The 24157-nt window shown below is 40.3% G+C and overlaps 1 protein-coding gene across 1 annotated transcript; it reads left to right on the top strand.

Annotated features, from left to right (window-relative positions):
• Window positions 1–242: 242 nt before the first annotated feature.
• On the top strand, window positions 243–23794 carry LOC134302446 (caspase recruitment domain-containing protein 10-like). Its single transcript, XM_062987554.1, has 23 exons — window positions 243–297; window positions 679–909; window positions 2833–2970; window positions 3068–3254; window positions 5675–5813; window positions 7946–8269; window positions 9097–9222; window positions 9728–9910; window positions 10413–10496; window positions 11172–11208; window positions 11471–11508; window positions 11635–11723; window positions 11843–11889; window positions 12674–12752; window positions 12866–13022; window positions 13107–13230; window positions 13494–13731; window positions 14687–14729; window positions 16440–16542; window positions 17264–17422; window positions 18172–18287; window positions 19031–19146; window positions 23590–23794. The coding sequence occupies exons 1-23, from the start codon at window positions 243–245 to the stop codon at window positions 23792–23794; spliced, it is 3018 nt and encodes a 1005-aa protein (XP_062843624.1).
• Window positions 23795–24157: the final 363 nt, after the last annotated feature.

Here is a 24157-nt window from a genome sequence, read left to right as displayed (position 1 = left end):
GCTTTGCTAGAGATGTAAAGCCAAGTGCAGAACGCTTGACTAAGGAGGAAAGGAAAGACAGGGAGCCCTGAGAACCAGCTTGGACCAGCTATGGACAAGCGACACCCCAACACCACCAACTGGTGCACCCTGTGCATAGCGTGGTTTTATGGGTGGTGTCTGCTCTGGAAAAGGGACAACATGCCGCATCTGGGGCAATCCACTCTCAATGGGTGGGTCCATCATGAGGCTCCATCATAAACATGGAAAGACACCGGGTTCCCAGCAAGAGCCCCCAGGAGAACTCGACCAAACCTGGCAAATCTGAGAGGGAGAAACCATGATATGTAGAAAAACATCTACCTGGAGCTCACACAGGTACAGGTGATTGTCCTTTAGGAGAAACTAACACTGGTACATCCATGCCCCCTCTGCCCACCAAAATGACAATGCAGAAGGACACAACTCTTAACATGACTTACCGCCATTATCACTACTGAGTCATGTTACAAAAAAGCAAGAAAAAAGCTCGTCATAATACTCTGTTATTCTTCTTTTGTCCATTGGTTTGTATATTTGGCAACCCACCCAGGGTCCTATTACTCCACCACCCACCCACTCTCACTAACCATGTACAAACCATTAACCAGTAAGAATTGAACAACTGTTGCTCTCTGTATCTCTGTCTGTTTTTTGTAGGTGAAAGCGAGTGGGTGCTGGAGGGTGAAGTTACCCCCGTGGTGTCCTCGTGGACTGAGGAGAGGTGTGAGGAATTATGGGATCGAGTGGAGGGTGTGAGGCACAAACTGACTCGAATTCTAAACCCAGCTAAACTGACACCGTATCTGCGGCAGTGTAAAGTCATCGACGAGCAGGATGAGGACGAAGTGCTCAACTCCACTCAGCTCCCTCTACGCATTAGTAAAGCTGGTGAGAGGCCAGTGTTTTAATGCCCCCCACTGCCCCTGACTAATATCTCTAACAGCCTCTATTGCTTTTCACCTTACTGCCCCTACTGCCCTGACACAACAGCCCCTATTGCTTATCACCTTACTGTCCCTACTGCCCCTGACATAACAGCCTCTATTGCTTCTCACCTTACTGTCCCTGACTTAACAGACCTTTTGCCTGTCATCTTACTGTACCTAATATCTCTAATAGCCCCATTGCCTCTCACCTTACTATTTCTACTGCCTCTAACAGCCCCTTTTGCTCCTCACCTTACTGTCCCTACTGCCCCTAACAGCCCCATTTGCTTCTTACCTTAGTGTCCCTACTGCCCCCAACAGCCTTTATTACTCATCATCTTAGTGTCCCTACTGCCCCTGCCAGCCCCATTACTTATTATCTCACTGTCCTTAATGCCCTTAACATTTCCTTTTGCCTCTCACCCTTCTGTCCCTACTGCCCCTAACATTTTCTATTTCCCCTTGCTTTTCTGTCCCTACTCTCCCTAACAGCCCCTGTTTCTCCTCATCTTACTGCCCCTACTCTTCCCCACCAGCCCCTGTTGCCCCTCACCTTACTGTCTCTACTCCCCCTAACAGCCCCATTTGCTCCTCACCTTACTGTCCCTACTGTCTCAACATAACAGCCCTATTGCCTCTCACCTTATTGTCCCTACTGCCCCTAACAGCCTTTATTACTCATCACCTTACTGTCCCTACTGCCCGTCAGCCCCTATTACTCATCATCTCACTGTCCCTACTGTCCCGACATAACAGCCCTATTGTTTCTCACCTTTGTGTCCCTACTGCCCCTAACAGCCTTTATTACTCATCATCTTACTGTCCCTACTGCTCCTACATTTCCTGTTCCCCCTCACTCGTCTGTCCCTACTTCCCCAACATCTAAGTTTGCCTCTAACTTTACTGACTCCACTGCCTTACTCCACCACACATTACTGACATCTTTGCTCCTTACATTACTGTTCTCATTTACCCTTCCAGCCCCTATTGCCCCTCACCTTACTGTCCCTACTTCCCTTAACAGCCCGTGTTGCTCCTCACCTTACTGACTCCACTGCTTTTACTCCACCACACCTTACTGACCCTTTTGCTCCTCACCTTACCGCACTTGCTGCTTTTTAACATTTACCTTGCTGCCACTACAGCTCCTCACATTACTACACCTACTTTTCCTTACATTACTGTCCCTATTTACTCCACCTTATCGCTCCTACTTTACTCCACCTTATTGCTCCTACTTTACTCCACATTACTGTCTTTTCCCTTCACTACAGTTCCATTCACAGTAACACCTTTACTCTCCTTTACCTTATTGCTCTTACTGAACCTTACCTTATCATCCGGTAAGGGACAATAAAAGTACCCAGTACAGTAAAAAATAGAAGTTATCTCAAGCTTTTCAGAGGTCCACATTTGAGTTGGCACCCTGACCATTTCATTACTGACCCAACTGATCTTTACCTTGCTGCCCCTCTTGCCCTTTGTACACCTACTGCGTTGACTTTCCTTATTAATCTTCATCTCTACTGTCCATTGCCCTGCTCCTTTACATTTACTGGTTAGAGTGCAAAATCCCCATACATTACCCACTTGTGCACTTCCCCCTCCCTATTGCCCTACTGACTCTTACTTTACTGCCCCTCATTTCTGACTACTGCCACTGTCCCTGCTCCTTTTCCTTTACTGCCACCTACCTCAGTGCTCTTTCTTCATGCTGAACTCACCCTACTGTTCCTATTTTCAGACCCTCTTGTTCCCTCTTGTTTACTTTTGGAAACGTTTCACCTGTACTTCAGCACTAGCTTATTGGCTCTACAGTTCTGCACAGTACATTATTATTATTTTGATTGATTCTGATTGGTTGGTGTTTGGTGTCTCTTGGCAGGTCGTTTACTGGATATCCTAAGAGGGCGTGGCCCACGTGGACTGCAGGCCTTCATGGAATCTCTGGAGTTCTACCATCCTGAACAGTACACACATCTAACGGGCCAACAAGCCACACAGCGCTGCTCCATGATGCTTGGTGTGTGTGTGTGTGCAGTGATGCTATAGACACTAAATCTGACTTTACATACATGTACATTTGTTTTGTCTGTGTGTGTGTGTGTGTGTGTGTGTAGATGAGGAAGGTCCTGAAGGTCTAACCCAATTCCTGCTGCTGGAGGTGAGAAAGTTGCGAGAGCAGCTGCGTAACAGTCGCATGTGTGAGCGGCGTTTCTCTCAGCGGTGTCGTGTGGCCGAGGACGAACGGAGTCGAGCAGAAAAAAAAAATCAGGATTTTAGACAAGAACTGAGTCAATTGGAGAGGTAAACACACACACACACCTATATACCAACACACACACCAACACACACATACATATCATACCTACACACACACACCTACACATACATACCTACACATACAGTACATATCTACCCATACCTACACACACATCTATACACATACCTACATACACCTACACATACACACCACATATAGCTACACAAACCTACACAATACCTACACACACATATCATATCTACCCATACACACACATACATAACTACACACACATACACATCTATGCACATACATACATACACCTACACATACACACCACATATAGCTACACAAACCTACACAATACCTACACACACTTACACATTTACCTACACAGACACACCTGCACATATACCTACAGTGTATCACAAAAGTGAGTACACCCCTCACATTTCTGCAAATATTTCATTATATCTTTTCATGGGACAACACTATAGAACTAAAACCTTAGAGTAGTCAGTGTACAGCTTGTATAGCAGTGTAGATTTACTGTCTTCTGAAAATACCTCAACACACAGCCATTAATGTCTAAATAGCTGGCAACATAAGTGAGTACACCCCACAGTGAACATGTCCAAATTGTGCCCAAAGTGTCAATATTTTGTGTGACCACCATTATTATCCAGCACTGCCTTAACCCTCCTGGGCATGGAATTCACCAGAGCTGCACAGGTTGCTACTGGAATCCTCTTCCACTCCTCCATGATGACATCACGGAGCTGGTGGATGTTAGACACCTTGAACTCCTCCACCTTCCACTTGAGGATGCGCCACAGGTGCTCAATTGGGTTTAGTCCATCACCTTTACCTTCAGCTTCCTCAGCAAGGCAGTTGTCATCTTGGAGGTTGTGTTTGGGGTCGTTATCCTGTTGGAAAACTGCCATGAGACCCAGTTTTCGAAGGGAGGGGATCATGCTCTGTTTCAGAATGTCACAGTACATGTTGGAATTCATGTTTCCCTCAATGAACTGCAGCTCCCCAGTGCCAGCAACACTCATGCAGCCCAAGACCATGATGCTACCACCACCATGCTTGACTGTAGGCAAGATACAGTTGTCTTGGTACTTCTCACCAGGGTGCCGCCACACATGCTGGACACCATCTGAGCCAAACAAGTTTATCTTGGTCTCGTCAGACCACAGGGCATTCCAGTAATCCATGTTCTTGGACTGCTTGTCTTCAGCAAACTGTTTGCTGGCTTTCTTGTGCGTCAGCTTCCTTCTGGGATGACGACCATGCAGACCGAGTTGATGCAGTGTGCGGTGTATGGTCTGAGCACTGACAGGCTGACCTCCCACGTCTTCAACCTCTGCAGCAATGCTGGCAGCACTCATGTGTCTATTTTTTAAAGCCAACCTCTGGATATGACGCCGAACACGTGGACTCAACTTCTTTGGTCGACCCTGGCGAAGCCTGTTCCGAGTGGAACCTGTCCTGGAAAACCGCTGTATGACCTTGGCCACCATGCTGTAGCTCAGTTTCAGGGTGTTAGCAATCTTCTTATAGCCCAGGCCATCTTTGTGGAGAGCAACAATTCTATTTCTCACATCCTCAGAGAGTTATTTGCCATGAGGTGTCATGTTGAATATCCAGTGGCCAGTATGAGAGAATTGTACCCAAAACACCAAATTTAACAGCCCTGCTCCCCATTTACACCTGGGACCTTGACACATGACACCAGGGAGGGACAACGACACATTTGGGCACAATTTGGACATGTTCACTGTGGGGTGTACTCACTTATGTTGCAGCTATTTAGACATTAATGGCTGTGTGTTGAGTTATTTTCAGAAGACAGTAAATCTACACTGCTATACATTTACATTTACAGCATTTAGCAGACGCTTTTATCCAAAGCAGCGGAATGAGCAATGAGCGGAACACGATGAGCAATTGAGGGTTAAGGGCCTTGCTCAGGGACCCAACAGTGGCAACTTGGTGGTGGCGGGGCTTGAACCGGCAACCTTCTGTTTACTAGTCCAGTACCTTAACCACTGAGCTATCACTGGCCCTATACAAGCTGTACACTGACTACTCTAAGTTATATCCAAGTTTCATGTCTATAGTGTTTTCCCATGAAAAGATATAATGAAATATTTGCAGAAATGTGAGGGGTGTACTCACTTTTGTGATACACTGTACACACACATTCTCACCCATACACACATACATACCTACTCACACACACACACACATCTATACACATGGACGTACACACCTGCACTTACACACACATGCACCCACACACTATACTCACACAGAAATACACACATACACACACACACACATAAAACTAGAGCAATTTAAAGTTGAGAGTAAAAACATCTGGGGGCAATTCATATTACATTTTACCATGTCGTGTGTTTTAATTGTGTGTGTGTGTGTGTGTGTGTGTGTGTGACAGGCTTAAACTGGACTGGGAAGCAGGATCGAGGGAATTAGGCAGGTTAAAGGAACGATTGCTGGAGCAGGCAGTGAAGTATTCACGAGCTCTAGAGGAACAACGTAAATCCTCCAACCGCGAGAGAGACTTACTCACACAGGTAACACACACACACACACACACGTTATTATTATACAACCAAATACAACACGGCTTAGACGTAAGTAAACATGTGGGAAGTGTGAGAAATGAAAACTGAGACTAAAGAACTAAGGACGTGAAGAAAAGAATAGGATGTAATAATTCTGAATCAATTTATTCTGACATCACTGATCCATTCATCTTATTTTACTACAAAACTGCAGCAGTGAGCAATATTGTACATCAGATAACACCTGAATTATTTTATTGAATATGTCTGGTTATTATTTAACAGAACCGGAGCTGGTAAATGAATGCCAGGCGGTTCAGTGATTATTGTGGTGTTGCGTCAACAGAGATTTGAAGATAACAGCATTAGCACTCTGCTGTGAGTGACGAAATTAGCTTTTCTAAGTCCAAACAGGGTCAGATCGACTCTTTTGTTTCAAACTTCTTGTAAAAACACCAATAATTTCACCCCTCTTGATCCTGGGCAGAGTCGTGTTGGGTTCGGGTTCACCTGGAACCACAGTTTACTCCTCACAGACAGTGATCAGAAGCAAGGATCAAACCCAGAACCATAGAAACAATGCGACCACGTGCCACCCACTCATCAGCAGAGCTGCTCATGCATTATTGTGTTCATTTGAATGGTGCAATGCTTTGTGGGAACTGTTAGTAATTCTTCGTGTGCAGTTTTTGCTGGTGCTTTAAACACAAACGTTTAAAACTTCAGGACATCAGACATCAACCTTCTGGATAGGTGATCATTATGTACCGTAAAATTCACACCGTCACCCTGCACACACCTGGACTCACACCTGGTTCAGCTCAACGGGGGGTAGGGGGTGCATTCCTGGTTCTAATATAATGTTTATTATGGTTAGATCACTCTGCCCATTCTAAAGGCTGTTCTGTAATCAGCTTAAGTCAGATGGACATTAAGTAAAAATCTGATACGCGAGCAAGTCTTCAATGCAGCATAACCATCAAATCACCAATAACTGACCTTAGATCAGTTTTAATCCAGCTTTATCAATTACACAGCAAAATCATCTTAGACCAGCATCACTGGTCTGGTTTGGTGTAGTTTAGCTGGTCTTCTAGCCTGAAAATGCTATCAGTTGGCCTCCCTATCTGATCAGCATCTAAAATCATTAAAATCCAGTAATATCAGCTAAAACAAGCATTCAAGAACCATCTATATTTATCTAAACCGTCTGTGTAGCAAAAACAGATTAACTAGCATCCAAATCTCATCTAAAACCATCAGACTGTAGTCTGATCACCTGAGGCTGGTTACCAGCTAGAATCTGCTTGCTGGTACAGGCAGGTTTGTTTTTGTAATTTTATAATATGCACCAGGAATAGCATCAGGCTACGTTCAGACAGGAATCTCTAACATCGTATGAAACAGTTACCAATAAAGTTAGGACACATTTTATGTGGTTTGATGTCAAATTTAAATTTCTAAACACTTGTGCTGCACAGCAGTAATAAACATGGTGTATCCTAAACCTATCACCTGTTTTCCATAACTGTTTGCATCAAGTATACTATATGTCTTAAATATCTGAACACTTAGCCATGGGCTTGTTGGACATTCCATTTTTAAACTGTGGGCATTAATATGAACCTATTAATTAAAAAAAACCCTCATCTTCTCTGACAAGGCTTTCTCAATAAAGTAGTAAGTAATGAATGATGATTAGTGCATTTGTGAGGTCAGGCTCTGAGGTTGAATGTCTGGCTTGCAATCGACATCCCAATTTATCCTAAATGTGTTATTACAATTAAAACCAGGCCACTAGAGCTAGAAACCTTTTCCACAAAGTTAAAAGCATATCATTTGTTTTATAAAATGTATTTTAGTTGTCAGCAATGGGTTTAGTAACCTTCCGTATAGCTTGGCAGGGGAGCCCGGATTACAGGATCATGCCCACATGCCATAATATTAATGGACACCAGAGAAGAAATGAGGTGCAGAGACTGCCGATGAAAGGAACCGGCACTGTCAGTCATCTGCATCCTGCTCCTCTGCCAGCTATTCATTTAGCCATCCCACTAAGCTTTATGCCAGGTGGGCCACATAACAGGTTTGACTGAAACAAATAAATAGTCTAACCATTTTAATCATCTTCCTTATTTAAGGTGGAGCAGCTGAAGAACAGACTGGCAGAAGTGGAGAAAAGTGCTAGCGGTGACACCAACCACTCAAAGTCTCCCAGAAGTATGAGTGGAACATGCACCCGTGCCGAGGGATTAAATGGACTAGGCACAGACAGCACCTCTGCTGGTCAGGTGGCAGCACTGCAGCGCTCAGACACCCTGAATGGGCGCATTAGTGAAACTCAGGCTCTGCTGGATATTCTGAAGCAGGATCAGAGGGAAGCGGCAGAGCAGAGGCATGAACTCTGTACTAGCATCCTCAGCCTGCAGGGGGAGCTGGAAAGTGCCGAGGCCAGTAATAAAAAGGTCAGTCAACATCCACACTTACAATTCGATTGTTTGCATGCCATCAAGAGACAGATTTTTATATTTAGTAACACTTAGCACTTATTAAGTGCTGAAACAGCAGTCCACCGACCCCTTCTTATTTGCCTGCACCTGGTGGATTGATGCGTCTGGAGAGTCACTTGCTGATCTCCTCGTTCCTCTACCTTTGTACAAGAGCCTCGGGCTATTAACCAGGGTCCTTACACAGCATCAAAGATCTTAGTCCTGTATAATTTAGTCTCACCCAGCAGACTAGTGGCTGATTTTGTCCGCTGCACTGTCCGCACTGATGAATGTGCCTGCTAGGGGGTGCCCAGCCGACCAGTAGCAGAGCTCAGATTCCAACTCTGAAAGTTCAGAATCCCAGCGCTGCACCACTTGGGTGCCCCACATTAAACAGACATGTTGAACAAACATTTTATTTATGGATCTGAGCCCCTGACTGTTATTCTTCCTTCACCCAACTTCTATATTTATTATTCTCATCAATCGTGGGACGTTCAATCGTGGGAAACACTGAACACAAGGCAGAAATACCCTGGAAAGGGTTTCAATCCATCACAGGACTTCTGATGGCCATCCCCCCACTCTCAGACTAATAGCACCTCTGAGATTTGAACCCAGATCTCAGCATTGGTGTGCTAGCGGAATATCCCGCTGAGCGACCTGGGCGCCTAACTTTTATAAATAGGTACTTAAGTTGCTGAGTAAAATAAATCATCGTACTGTACAAGATGACGAGTTAATATATGAACGTGTTCATGTTGTACTGATGTGTTATTTACTGTGTGTTTGTGTGTGTGCAGTTAGAGTCTCAGTGTGAGCAGTTACAGGTAAAGCTGAGGACGCTGCAGTTGGACTGGGAGGCCGAGCATAAGAGAAGTTTATCTTACTTCAACCAGATCATGGAACTGGAAAGAGAGAGAGATCAGGTACACTACACGTCACTACATACAGCGGATTCAGAAAGTATTTAGATCCTGTGAGTTTTATCGTCCTGTGGATTTGTTTTTAGATGTTTATAATGACCATTTATACCATTAATCTATACTTAATTATCTATAATAATAAGGTAAAATATATATAAGGCTGCTCAGAAATTTACCGCTCATGTAAGTTGGGGCTCAGCCAGTAAAGTTTCATTTGACAGAAATTTCAGCTGTGCTTTGCAGACCTGAATTTAGGCAGTTTGTCTCATTCTTCATGGCAGATCATATGAAGCCAGCCTCTATACATAAATATACATACATACACTGAGCCTGTACTAATCAAGTGCATTTTTCAACCTGATGGACTCATGCTGTAGTAATTGTTGGTAAAGGCACAATGATTTGTCAAAAGCAATTGAGTCTGTACAACAGTGTTCTGCTGGGAACTTTAAAGGGTACACAAACATACCCACAAATGTAGTATAAAATTATATTGTGTGTGTGTTAGGCTCTGCGCAGTAGAGACAGTCTGCAGCTGGAGTTTACCGACTGCCTCCTGGATAAGAACCGTCTGCGCAAACGTATCACCGAGCTGCAGGGTGATGTGGAGCGGTTACAGATAGAACTGGATAAAGAGAAGGAGAAGAACCAACAGCAGGAGTTCACTCATTCACAGTCATGCAGTCACGGAGTGAGTACACACACACACACACACACACACACACACACACACCATGGACACACACCCCTGTAAAAATTTGACCAAAATGAATGATATCAGAATTACAGACTATAATGATGAGGATTTGTAAAAGGTCACAATTAACAAATCACATTTAAATAAACTGATTTAATATTTAATAATAGTAGCTAGTACACACCAGCCAACCGCCAAAGTGACTCTGATTTGTCCTGTAGGATGTTCCTGACACACATTGGCTTCATTCCTTTATTCAATGTCTGTTTTACTATTGCTTTATCCTAGTCAGGGTCAGTGTTTTATATGGTCAATTTACCTCCTGCATATAAACACAGACAAGGATCAAACCCAAGAATTTAGAAATCATGTTGCTTTGTGGCACCCACTGTACCAGATGCACCACTGTGCCACCGGCTATGCTGTATTTTTATTTCTCTCTCTCTCTGTGTGTGTGTGTGTGTGTGTGTGTGTGTGTGTGTGTGTGTGTGTGTAGTCATTTCTGTCCTTGATTAGTGAGGAACGTTGCTTCGGACCCTGCTGTTCACTCAGTTTGACCCCCTACGATCGGTCCAACCAGGTACTGCAGAAGTTTACACACACACACACACACACACACACACACAATGTTTTAGCTAAAGGTACTAAATGCCTGAGCACGTCAGAGCATGTACACAGACTGAAAATGTTTAAGGTCTTTTTCGTTGTGTACTGATTGTTTTCATCATTTATTTAGTCAGTGGATTCAGAAAGTATTCAGACCCCTTGGCATCTTTATTTTGTTATAAATTACCATGAATCTACACAAAAGTATTTAGACCCGTTATTAATTCCTTTGTAGAAGCCTCACTGGCAGCAACTACAGCTGAAAGTCTTCTCAGATAGGTTTCAATAAGCTTTTCACATCTGGATTTAGGCAGCTTCTCCCATTACTCATGGCAGATCCTAAACACGAGCATCTGTCAACTGCAACCTTGAGGTCCTTCCACAGATGTTTGATGTTGTTGAAATCTGGACTTTGGCTGAGCCACTTAAGGACATTCAAAGACTTGCCCTGAAGCCACTCCAGTTGTTTTAGCTGTATGCTTTAGGTCAGTGTTTTGTTAAAATGTGAAAGTGTAAGGTTTTTTTCAATGATGTTCCAGTATTTGCATTCATTGCATTGCCACTATCTGAACATGGAATCCAGACTGAATATGTTCTGAATCCACTGTTACGTTCATTCATTTGTTATTTTTTTGTTTATCATTCACAGTCCCTCTCTAACAGTCAGAACAGTGAACATGCAGAAGGTAAGATTCAGTCTCACAATCTTCTTGTTCAACCATAACTGAACTGCATGTAGCAAGGTCCATAAAGACATGGGTTTTTGGGTTTGGTGTGAAAGACCTTTAGTGAATTACACAAAGACTTGAATTTAACCCCACTGAACACCTTTTGGATTAATTGAAGGCTCTTGGGTAGACATTGGTAACTCTGTGGTAGACAGCGGAGGCTCTTGGGTAGACATTGGTAACATTAGTGTGTGTGTGTGTGTGTGTGTGTGTGTTACAGATCTCCAATACACCTCAGAGGAAGACTTGTTCAGTCCGGTGTGTATCACAATATAACCCACACATGTAACTGCTGTATCTACTGATGTCTTATTTATTACAAGTGTGTGTGTGTGTGTGTGTGTGTGTGTATGTGTGTGTGTGTGTGTGTGTGTGTGTGTGTAGGTGTGCGGCAATGCTAAGGAGATAAACAGACTTTCAACTTTCCCGTTTCCTCCCTGCATTAACTCCATCAACCGCAGAGTCAACACTGAGTATGATACACACACACATTCACTACATAAACATCGACTAATAAACACTCATTAAATACTACACACACACTTTTACATTCTTTATATAAACATTAACCATGTTTGTGTGTGTGTTTCAGGTTTGATCTGGACTCATGGGGTAGTGATGAAACCAGCAACATAACAGGTTTGAAATCTTCGACACAAACGTCTGTGTGTGTTAGCGGGCGTGTGTATTTAGTGTTACAGGACCGGATTTCTAATGATGTTCCCACATTCCAGGATATAAAACGCTGCTCTGCATCCTTATTGGCTTCTAATAAATGCTGTATGGCCATTTAAACACCAGACCATGAGCTTGTTGGACGTCCCATTTCAAAAACAAATGGTATTAAGTGGCCCTTACTCCACAGTTCCAAAAATTATGAAGTAGAAGACCGAAAAGTACACCTCCCGAAGGCTAGGCAGTTCACCCATCCCCGATCTCATCATGTCTGTATGTAGACCTGACCGGCCAATAGCACTGCTTGGTAGTATGCTAGTGTAATTTATAGCTGAGCCACCTGAGTGGCCATATCCATAAAGACGTGATTTAACCAGTGGAGTAAGAACTTCACAGACCTGACCCCAAATTTGGTTGCCCCACATGCTGTCTAACTTTACAAATGTTTCTTTTACTAAATAGGCACAACAGACACACAAAAATCTTGTGGAAAAGCTTTCTCAGAAGAGCTTAGGCTGTTATAGCTGCATGGTTTTGGAATGGCATGTCAGGCTCTTGGTCAGGCGTCCACATAGTTTTGGCTTTATAGTGTAGGTACTGCCTAAATGTGACAAATCTGCAGCTAGAGAAAATGAGAAGGGGGCAAATACTTAAATTAATAAGTCTGTAGTGTGAATACAGATGTGTGTGATTCACAATTGTGATGTAATGATACAGTGTGTGTGTGTGTGTGTGTGTGTGTGTGTAGATACTGAATCATCGACATCTCTACACTCCCATCTCTTCTTTCCTGATTCACCTGCTACAAACACCAAACGCACACCTGAGTAAACACACACACACACACACACACACACTTATATGTAGTCAAAGGACTTCCTGTGACACCTGGAAGTTCCACATGAACTGCTTGTTGTACTTCTGTTTTTTTTTTTGGCAGATCAAATCTCTCGCCTCCCACCCCACCCAAAAACAGCAGCCTGGCTGATGACATCACCATCATCGGGGGTAACCGTACAGGTATATTTGTACAGACGGTGAGGGCGGGGTCAGTGGCGGAGAGGTGTGGTCTCACAGAGGGGACTGAGCTAATCCAGGTAAGAGATGCTGTGCAGTTAGGACGAGTGTGTAGTTCATAATAAGTGTACGGTTTTAATATGTGTGTGTGTGTGTGTGTGTAGCTGGAGCAGGAGATGTTTTCGGGAGGGGGTGTGGATATGACTCAGTGTACAGCAGAAGTGGCACACTTCACCATGCAGTGGTGGAACGAACCAGCTGCACTTAAACACCGACCCAACCACAAAGGTGACACACACACACACACACACACACACACACACACACACACACACAAAGTTGTCTGAGTCCTTCAGAAGCTTCAGCAGTGATCAAATTAGCATGATTAGCAAACGATAACAGCCCTCTCAATGACCTTTAGCAACATGCTAACTAAATTCCACATGCCCACACTGCCCCTGCTGTTCTAGAGAGCTGTGTCAGCCCTGAATTAAACCCATGTGGAGGTCCTGTACTGTAGAACTCTGACCACTGTTCCATCTTTCTTTCAGGTTATTCTGCTCTGATCAGTGAGCTCTCCTCAGACTCCTTCACCGGCGCCGACTCCTTTTATGTACGCGTGAACCTCGACCTCTGTTTCCGTGATCAGCCAGGTCTGAGTGTCGGCTGTAATGACGTCCTGCACGTAACCGACACCAGATACAACGGCAAGTACCAGTGGCGCTGCAGCCGTGTGGACGTACAGTCTGGTAAAGCGCTGCAGAAGGGAGCTGTACCCAACTACAACAGGTACAGAGTCTTGTTCTCATGGTTTTCTTGGTGGTCCAAACTAAACTAGCACATTCAGTGGTGGTTGTTGAATATTCTTGGGGTTTTGATGATAGTTGCTCTTCTTTTTTCCCATAAAAACTATGTGTGCTCATTAAACTTTCTTATTTTTAACACATTTTAATAAATTCACTTGATTCTTCAAGAGGTAGAAATAATCTGAGGGCTGACAGACATTATGGCAAATGTGTTTTGGTTTTCTTGAGTGTTTTTGTGCTGTAAATATTTTTCTTGCTAATTTCTCGTCTTTATACACTAGAGGCACTCAGATGGTGCAATAATAAATTGCACTAAACCACTACTAATAAGATCTGTGTTTTAAATCTCACTGGTGTTTATGGCTTGTCTGGGTTCTACACAAACATGATTGGCTATGTCTTTCGGGAAGGGGGTGTTTATAGTGCACTCTCAGTGCTGGTCCCAAGCCCAGATAAAATAAGGAGGGTTGAATCAGGAAGGGCATCCGGTGTTAAAACTACACCACATCAGGTATGCAGTGGTATGAAAGTGGTAGTTTGGAGAAAGTGGTCTAAAAAAGTGTGAAGGAGAAGTTGTGTTCTGGAGAATTTGGTGATCCAAAGAAAGTGATCAAAAAAAGTGGAGATCTGGAGAAAGTGGTGACTTGGGAAAAGCTCTGATCTAAAGTAAAGTGATAGTCTAAAGAAAGTGGTGATCTGAAGAAGGAGGTGGTCTGGAGTCTGGAGAAAGTGGTGATTTGGAGAAAGTGGTGGTCACAGTTTATATGCATGGCAAGATCCCTCAGTCCAAGGAGAAACATCTCCAAAATCCACATCAGGTGTAAAGAGAAACTAAACAAGATCATAGAAAAGAAAACTGCACATATTTTTTTTGTTAAAACACCATGTAGGTCAGAACAACAGTCATTTTTTGGTTGTGTGATTTTGTTGTGTTTCAGGGCGCAGCAGTTACTGTTGGTAAATTTACGCAGTAAGAAGAAAGTAAGTATTTACTCTCCTGCTCTCTGCATGTTTCTGCATTTAAACACTGATGTCCAAGCAAGCGTTTCTTAGAGACCTGTGTAGCGAACCCAGCTGATTAATGGTCAAAACTCGAAAACTGATAATTCATGGAGATTTATTGTCTTTAATTCCAGAATTCACCGTAAGAGCTAAGTTAAACAAAACAAAATAAATAGTTCACAATTACTGTCTGTACAGAAACAACACACATATAACAGCATGTTTTAGTGTAAAACAACTCAGATCACAATCACAGTTCACTTTCTCATAAATGAAAAAACCCATAAACCAGCTCCACTCAAATGCCCTTAACCCACCAAACAGATAAGCAGAAAATATGTTCGCCCATATACATTTATATTTCAAATGAGATTATGACATGAAGCACCTTGTACTGTGAATTAACTATATAAACAATAAAAATATATATACCTTGTTCGCCATTCAACTAGGTGCTATTTTACCGTTTCTGAATACCTTCCAGCAGCTTTCTGTCTACCACGTCTTTTCCCTCCAACTGTTTCTTTTTTGCGTGTAAACAGCAGCAGCATGAGTGAAACAACAGCATGAATGAAACAGCAACATTCACCAAAATAAGAGTCTTTACCTTTTTACATAAACCCCAAATCTGAAACTGAACTGAACACTTATACAGGCTGATAAAACCACAAGCTGGGGTTGGGTGGTATTACGGTATACCGCGGTGTTTAAAAATGTTGACTGTATTTAAAAATGGTGGCGGTATTTTAAAAATGTGAAGCGCCAAATTTCTGCTTCAGTTTGAGGTGATAACACAAAAGCTAGGGAGCGCTCTACATAGGGTGTGTTCGAAAACCTAGTGAGCTGCCTTGCTGTCTTACTGCCTACAAAGGCAGCTGCTTCAGTAGAGCGGATTCTAATAAGTCAATGACCTCATAAGTCAGGTTATTAGAACGCGCTACTCAGACAGCGATTCGGGTTTCCCTTGCTAAACTAACCATTAGCATCTTGCTATTCAAACCAATGGGATGGGGTGTCAGCATGTCAATATAACCTTCGTGTACCAAAAACGGTTAAATTCAGTGACAAGCCAGAACTTGCAAATAAAAACACTTGTGCAAGTTTGTACAATATAATATTATCTCTCTCTCTCTCTCTGTGTGTGTATGTGTGTGTGTGTGTGTGTGTGTGTGTGTGTGTGTGTGTCGCGTTCGCTCTCCGCGATACTGAAAGTGTTTTGGATTTGAATTTCGACAATAAACAGCTCTCATTATGACTGATTGATTCCCTCTACTGATGGAAGCGGAATGGGTGGATTACAGTCGATAAGAACTGCGCAAAACTAAATATATATATAACGGCTCCCAGAGGTGCGACTCTGTTCCTTTCGTTCATTTCAAAGAGCCATTCAGTAGAATCGGATCATTCGCGAACGACCCATTACTAACAGAGACACCCTGTGTAAGGAATCAATCAGTATCCCAAGGTGCCTGTACAAAAGTGGAGGAACTTGGAGATTAGCACATAACCTAACTAACTGGTTACAAAAAAAGAAAAAAAATGGAAGAAAAATGGGAAAAAGGCAGAAATAAAATTACCATAAGTAAAAACAGCTTCAAGTATTTAATAAAAAAAAAAATTTAACTTGTCATAACTCTAACAATGTTTGTGTCTTTGTGTGTGTGTGTGTGTGTGTGTGTGTGTGTGTAGTTTGGTAGGAAGTTTTGTGAGAGGGTTCGACTGGTGAAACCCATCACTGCTAAATATAGTGGTGTTGGCTCCTCCCACCCAGTCCTCTACACACTCAGTAACCGTAAGCCCCTCCCACTTTTCTATCTTCTACATTTCTAACTAACCACTGCAGTTACTCACAATAGTGCTGAAGTCTGAGCGCCCACTTTTCCACTGGCTCTGATCTCTCAGTTATCTCTGGTCATGAGTGTTTCTACTGCTGAGATGATAAACCTGCGGTCCAGAGTTCTGTATGGTAAGTGTAAATGGGTAGAAGAAAGCTCAGTGTAAAAATGATTACTGTCCCTTTGAGCCACAGGTTTGTTATTTCAGCAGTAGAGACACTTATGACCAGTAATAACTGAGAGAACTAGACGTGTGATGAGGCACCAACATGACAAAATTGAAGGCAGTGATTTAAACAGACACGACCAAGAATAATCTGAATAATACCACAGCGTGGATCACATTATCGGGGCGTGTCTGCTACAGGCGACACATGACAGAGGACGTTGGAGAACACTGACCCATCTGTACCGCCAACCATCCAGCTACCTGATTAAATTATATAAAACAAAACAAAAAAATCACTGATTACAGAATGAATTGTGAATCACATAATGGAGTTTTGCTTTACCAGTTTATTCCTCTATAGTCAACATTGTTGTTTAAGTCCAGTTAGTAGAGGGTGATACAGGCGTTGGATAGATTTGTTTCATAAATAAATGATGTTTAATGATCTGGATTAATCCAGTGTAGTGATTATGTGTGATGATTAATCTCACCTGATTGTGTGTGTGTAGGTAATGAGGAACATCCAATACCGTACAGTCTGGTACAGCCGGTGCATGTGGAGAGTAAAAGGCCGGTTATCTTCTCTCCATCTGTTCTGTCTCGGGGTCTCATAGAGCGATTACTGCAACCTGCAGATTCAGGACTGTATTTTAATACCTGTCAACCAGGTAAACACACACAAACTCAAACACATAAACACACCGAGGCATCCAGTTTTGGTGAATCCAACAGTGTTTGAGCTTCGGCTTCTCAAAACAATGTCATAATCTACTAAGACTGTGGTTCTCAAACTATAATACAAATACGCAGCCTCCTTCTGGTGGTACGTAAGAGGATCTACTGAAATGAAAGTACAAAGAGAGTACAAGAAGGACAATATTTCCAGTTAGGGTTAGTAGATTTCTCAGTGGTCTGTGCTGTGCATTATATCATATTAGTTTTAAAATATAGCTGAACAAATAGGCCTATACAGTAATATATTTAATGTAAGAAATAATGGTGGTACTTGGTGTAAAAAGGTTTGAAATCCATTGCACTAAGATCTGTTCAAGTGACTACAAACCTCAAATCCGAAGACATTGTGACAGGATGTAAAATGATAATAAGATCAGAAAGCAGTGATTCTAACACAACCAGTACAAGTACAAACATGTAGAGTTTTACACAAACACACATAACAGGAGCATCTACAGAAGGTTTAATTCTTTACTAGCAAGGATGAGTCAAAACTATTTAAAATCAACATTCCTCAATGAGAAATTACAGGGATTTTAGTTAGTTAACACATCACATCTGTAGATGGTCAGATGTCCATATACTTTTGGTAAAACCAACCATTATAATCTGATCCAAATGTTTGAGTAAAATGGTAAAAAATGAGCTTTAATTGTGTGTGTGTGTGTTTGTGTGTGTTTAGAACCGATAGCAGTGAGTGAGCGTGATGATAAGAGTGTGTTCATGTTGGATCACACACACACTTCAGATCACACACTCGGCATCAGACTGCAAAGTATACAGGAAGTTATTGACCAGGTACACACACATACACACATGTATATTGAACATACAGATTAAGTTTGTATGTTACTGACATGTGACTGACATGCACTGATGTCAGTAACGCGTTACTTAGTAACGTGTTACTCTAATCTGACCACATTTTTCAGTAACGAGTAATCTAACGCGTTACTATTTCCAATCCAGTAATCAGATTAAAGTTACTTATCCAAGTTACTGCGCGTTACTATTTTTGCGTCTCGGAGAGTGACGTCTGGCCTATGCGACAATTAAGTCACGAGCTGCGTCCGGAATCGCATACTTACAGAGTATGCACTAGATTGGAGGAAGTATGCACTACTCGGCCGGTAAAGAAGTACGGCAGCTGCTGAATGTAACTAATAAAGTAACTTGTAATCTAACTTAGTTACTTTTAAAATCAAGTAATCAATAAAGTAACTTGTAATCTAACTTAGTTACTTTTAAAATCAAGTAATCAATAAAGTAACTAAGTTACTTTTTAAAGGTAACTATGCCATCACTGCTGACATGTATCTTACATGTTACTGACACGTTCCACTGTCCAGTTTTGGTGAGCCTGTGCCCACTGTAGCCTTAGATTCATGTTCTCACCTGCTGTTGTAGTTCTGAGATGCTCTTCTGCTCACCGTGATGGATCAGACTGATTATCTGATGGAGGAGCAGGTTACATGTGTTTCTAGTTAGTGTATTTATTTGTTATTAATATTTTGTGTGTGTGTGTGTGTGTGTGTGTGTAGGATAAACACTGTTTGCTGCAGTTGAGTGTGAGCAATGTTGAAGCACTGTTAAAGCATGGCGTGTATCCCATCATCATCCACATTATACCCAAAGATAAGAAGGGCAGGAAGTTCCGGTATGACTCTTTAACACACAATCATGCACACAGACACACACACACACACACACACACACACACACACACACACACATATATATATATATATACACTCAAACTCAAAAGAAGCTTTATTGGCATGACAAATAAGGACATTCGTATTGCCAAAGCAAGTTACAGGGAAATATTAAAAATAAAATAAGAAAGAACAAAAATATACAGAACAGTTACATGTGCAAAAAAATTATAAAATATTAATAAAAACAGTGCAAAATTATAATATTTACATTAACGAGGTAGTAAAAACGATCAGTTTGTGTGTGCGTGCCTGTGTGTGTGTGTGTGTGTGTGTGTGTGTGTGTGTATGTGTGTGTGGGACATATATATTCACTATTACTCCAGTAGATAGAGCTCAAGTAACATAAAAGAAAATAGTGGCATTATTACTGTTACACCTTAAGATTCATTCACCTGTGATCGTTTAGTGTCTTTATTAACATTTTAGAATCCGAGACCCTCGAAATATTTCATTTAAACCCAGATTATAATCACTCAAAACATAAAACATACCTGAGAGAAGTAGCATGTAGCACAGTTAGCTCACACAGATAATACAGCTCTCTCTCTTTCTCACTGACTACTGATAGCTGAGAAGCTAACTGAGCTGAACATCGTCACATTTTCATTCACGTTTAATTTAAATCGTCACAGTTTGATTAAAACACGCTCTATGTCTCTAACATTATAATTTACACACAGTATGAATAAGATGCACGACTTTTATAAACTTATTATCATATTTTAGTTCAAGAGCCACTACAAACATCTACTGTGTTTTTAATAAAAGCCGGGAAACGCTGTACGAGCTTACTGTAGGTGTAACGGTTATAACGGTTATAACGGTCACAGCTACACCTCAGCAAACCACATATTTATACATGACATAAATCTCAAACTATTTAACTAATTACAATTAATTATAATGTGACATCCTGTAAATAAGCAAAATAAAGGTTTAGTAAAGTTCACATCAGAAATGTCTCATAATTAATATTTGCTTTGTCATACTAATAAACGTGTATATTAACAAATCCCACATGTACTCATACACAAACACACTTATCAGTAAGGATATTCTATAAATATTGGATAACAAGCTAAATATAAAGCAATATTTACACAGTATTAAAAACTGCATAATACACAAAACATAATAATGTAGCTTAATTTATAACTGAAACATATTCAGGTATTAATTCCATTTTACAACGTCTACAGGTAGTGTATTAAGTCATTTATCTATTCTAACCTAACAGTGTATTAAGTCTTTTATCTATTCCAACCTAACAGTGTATTCTGTCATTTATCTATTCTAACCTAACAGTGTATTGTCATTTATCTATTCTAACCTAACAGTGCATTAAGTCATTTATCTATTCTAACCTAACAGTGCATTAAGTCATTTATCTATTCTAACCTAACAGTGTATTAAGTCTTTTATCTATTCCAACCTAACAGTGTATTCTGTCATTTATCTATTCTAACCTAACAGTGCATTAAGTCATTTATCTATTCCAACCTAACAGTGTATTAAGTCATTTATCTATTCTAACCTAACAGTGTATTGTCATTTATCTATTCTAACCTAACAGTGCATTAAGTCATTTATCTATTCTAACCTAACAGTGCATTAAGTCATTTATCTATTCTAACCTAACAGTGTATTAAGTCTTTTATCTATTCCAACCTAACAGTGTATTCTGTCATTTATCTATTCTAACCTAACAGTGCATTAAGTCATTTATCTATTCCAACCTAACAGTGTATTAAGTCATTTATCTATTCTAACCTAACAGTGTATTGTCATTTATCTATTCTAACCTAACAGTGTATTAAGTCATTTATCTATTCTAACCTAACAGTGCATTAAGTCATTTATCTATTCTAACCTAACAGTGCATTAAGTTATTTATCTATTCCAACCTAACAGTGTATTAAGTCATTTATCTATTCTAACCTAACAGTGTATTGTCATTTATCTATTCTAACCTAACAGTGTATTAAGTCATTTATCTATTCCAACCTAACAGTGTATTAAGTCATTTATCTATTCTAACCTAACAGTGCATTAAGTCATTTATCTATTCCAACCTAACAGTGTATTAAGTCATTTATCTATTCTAACCTAACAGTGTATTGTCATTTATCTATTCTAACCTAACAGTGTATTAAGTCATTTATCTATTCTAACCTAACAGAGCATTAAGTCATTTATCTATTCTAACCTAACAGTGTATTAAGTTATTTATCTATTCTAACCTAACAGTGCATTAAGTCATTTATCTATTCTAACCTAACAGTGCATTAAGTCATTTATCTATTCTAACCTAACAGTGTATTAAGTCATTTATCTATTCTTACCTAACAGTGCATTGTCATTTATCTATTCCAACCTAACAGTGTATTAAGTCATTTATCTATTCTAACCTAACAGTGCATTAAGTCATTTATCTATTCCAACCTAACAGTGTATTAAGTCATTTATCTATTCTAACCTAACAGTACATTAAGTCATTCATCTATTCTAACCTAACAGTGTATTGTCATTTATCTATTCTAACCTAACAGTGTATTAAGTCATTTATCTATTCTAACCTAACAGTGTATTAAGTCATTTATCTATTCTAACCTAACAGTGTATTAAGTCATTTATCTATTCTTACCTAACAGTGCATTAAGTCATTTATCTATTCCAACCTAACAGTGTATTAAGTCATTTATCTATTCTAACCTAACAGTGCATTAAGTCATTTATCTATTCCAACCTAATAGTGTATTAAGTCATTTATCTATTCTAACCTAACAGTACATTAAGTCATTCATCTATTCTAACCTAACAGTGTATTGTCATTTATCTATTCTAACCTAACAGTGTATTAAGTCATTTATCTATTCTAACCTAACAGTGCATTAAGTCATTTATCTATTCCAACCTAACAGTGTATTAAGTCATTTATCTATTCTAACCTAACAGTACATTAAGTCATTTATCTATTCTAACCTAACAGTGTATTGTCATTTATCTATTCTAACCTAACAGTGTATTAAGTCATTTATCTATTCTAACCTAACAGTGTATTAAGTCATTTATCTATTCTAACCTAACAGTACATTAAGTCATTCATCTATTCTAACCTAACAGTGTATTAAGTTATTTATCTATTCTAACCTAACAGTGTATTAAGTCATTTATCTATTCTAACCTAACAGTGTATTAAGTCATTTATCTATTCTAACCTAACAGTGCATTAAGTCATTTATCTATTCTAATCTAACAGTGCATTAAGTCATTTATCTATTCTAACCTAACAGCGCATTAAGTCATTTATCTATTCTAATCTAACAGTGTATTAAGTTATTTATCTATTCTAACCTAACAGTGTATTAAGTCATTTATCTATTCTAACCTAACAGTGTATTAAGTCATTTATCTATTCTAACCTAACAGTGCATTAAGTCATTTATCTATTCTAATCTAACAGTGCATTAAGTCATTTATCTATTCTAACCTAACAGCGCATTAAGTCATTTATCTGTTATAACCTAACAGTTTATTAAGTCATTTATCTGTTATAACCTAACAGTGCATTAAGTCATTTATCTGTTATAACCTAACAGTTTATTAAGTCATTTATCTATTCTAACCTAACAGTGCATTAAGTCATTTATCATTCTAACTTAACAGTGCATTAAGTCATTTATCATTCTAACTTAACAGTGCATTAAGTCATTTATCATTCTAACTTAACAGTGCATGCTGGATTCAGTACAAAACAATTCACAACTAATATAGTGACGTCACTACAATTTATAATTCACTTGTGATCGTTTATCGTCTTTATTAACATTTTACAATCCGACAGATCTCCAAATATTTCATTAAAACCTTAATTACAATCATTTAAAACATGAACATACCTGAGAGAAGTAGCATGAAGGACAGTAAGCTTACACAGATAATACAGCTCTGTCTGTATTAGCTTCCTTCTACTTTGACTTATTTACATTTTAACAAAGTATATAAAATAAACATACATAATACTTCAGTCTAGTTTATTACTAAAACATAGTCTGGGATTAATTCTATTTTAAAACGTTTAAATGTACTAGTGCATTAAGTCTAGGCTACTCTTTACATTGCAGTTCAGATTCAGAGCAAAGCAATTCACAACTAGTCCAATAGAGGGAGCTCAAGTAACATAAAACGTGACGTCACTACAACTTAAAATTCACCGGCGATTGTTTATTAACACTTTAGAATCCGACAGAACTTGTCACTCAAAACATGAACATACCTGAGGGAAGTAGCATGAACCACAGCAACTATTTACCCATCTACAATTCATTATACTGTGACATCCCGTATATGAGAAAAAAATAATGTTTTCTCTCGGTGGACAGGAAGCTGTTGGGGTGTTTTGGAGACAGGAACGTGATGGAGGTGATGCAGATGGAGTCGGTACAGTTGGAGATGTTACCACTGATGTTCACCACTCTGCAGCCTAATGACTGGAGCTGCACTAACGAGCTTATCAACACTGTACGCACCACCATACACACCCAACAGGGAGCGCTGGTCTGGCTGGAAATGGACCGGATTCAGTAAATCTTACTACAGCAGAGGTTCTCACAATGAGGTTGAACGTGTTATTCTGTAAAATTATACACAAGTGGCCTGTTGCAGCTCATCTAACAGTTAGGTGAGGAGCCACTGGACCACAGGCTAGGACCAACTACCACAGTTGAAATGTGATACAAGCTGCATGATAAATCTGGTCTCTGGGGTCAGTTTTTTACTCTGCCTCCTCCTTCTCCGCAGCTTCACTTGAAAAGCTTTTACTGCATCATACGTCCCTGAAGCTGGATGTCCAGCATTTTTCAACAAGACGATGCAAAACCACCTGCTGCACACATTACAAAGGCATGGCTGCAGAAGAAAAGGGTACGGGTAATTGATTGGCCTGCCTGC

The sequence above is a fragment of the Trichomycterus rosablanca genome, chromosome 2, assembly GCF_030014385.1.
Source record: "Trichomycterus rosablanca isolate fTriRos1 chromosome 2, fTriRos1.hap1, whole genome shotgun sequence".
NCBI lineage: Eukaryota > Metazoa > Chordata > Actinopteri > Siluriformes > Trichomycteridae > Trichomycterus > Trichomycterus rosablanca.
Note: the sequence above shows the minus strand (reverse complement) of the source record. Positions and strands in the feature narration are given on the sequence as shown.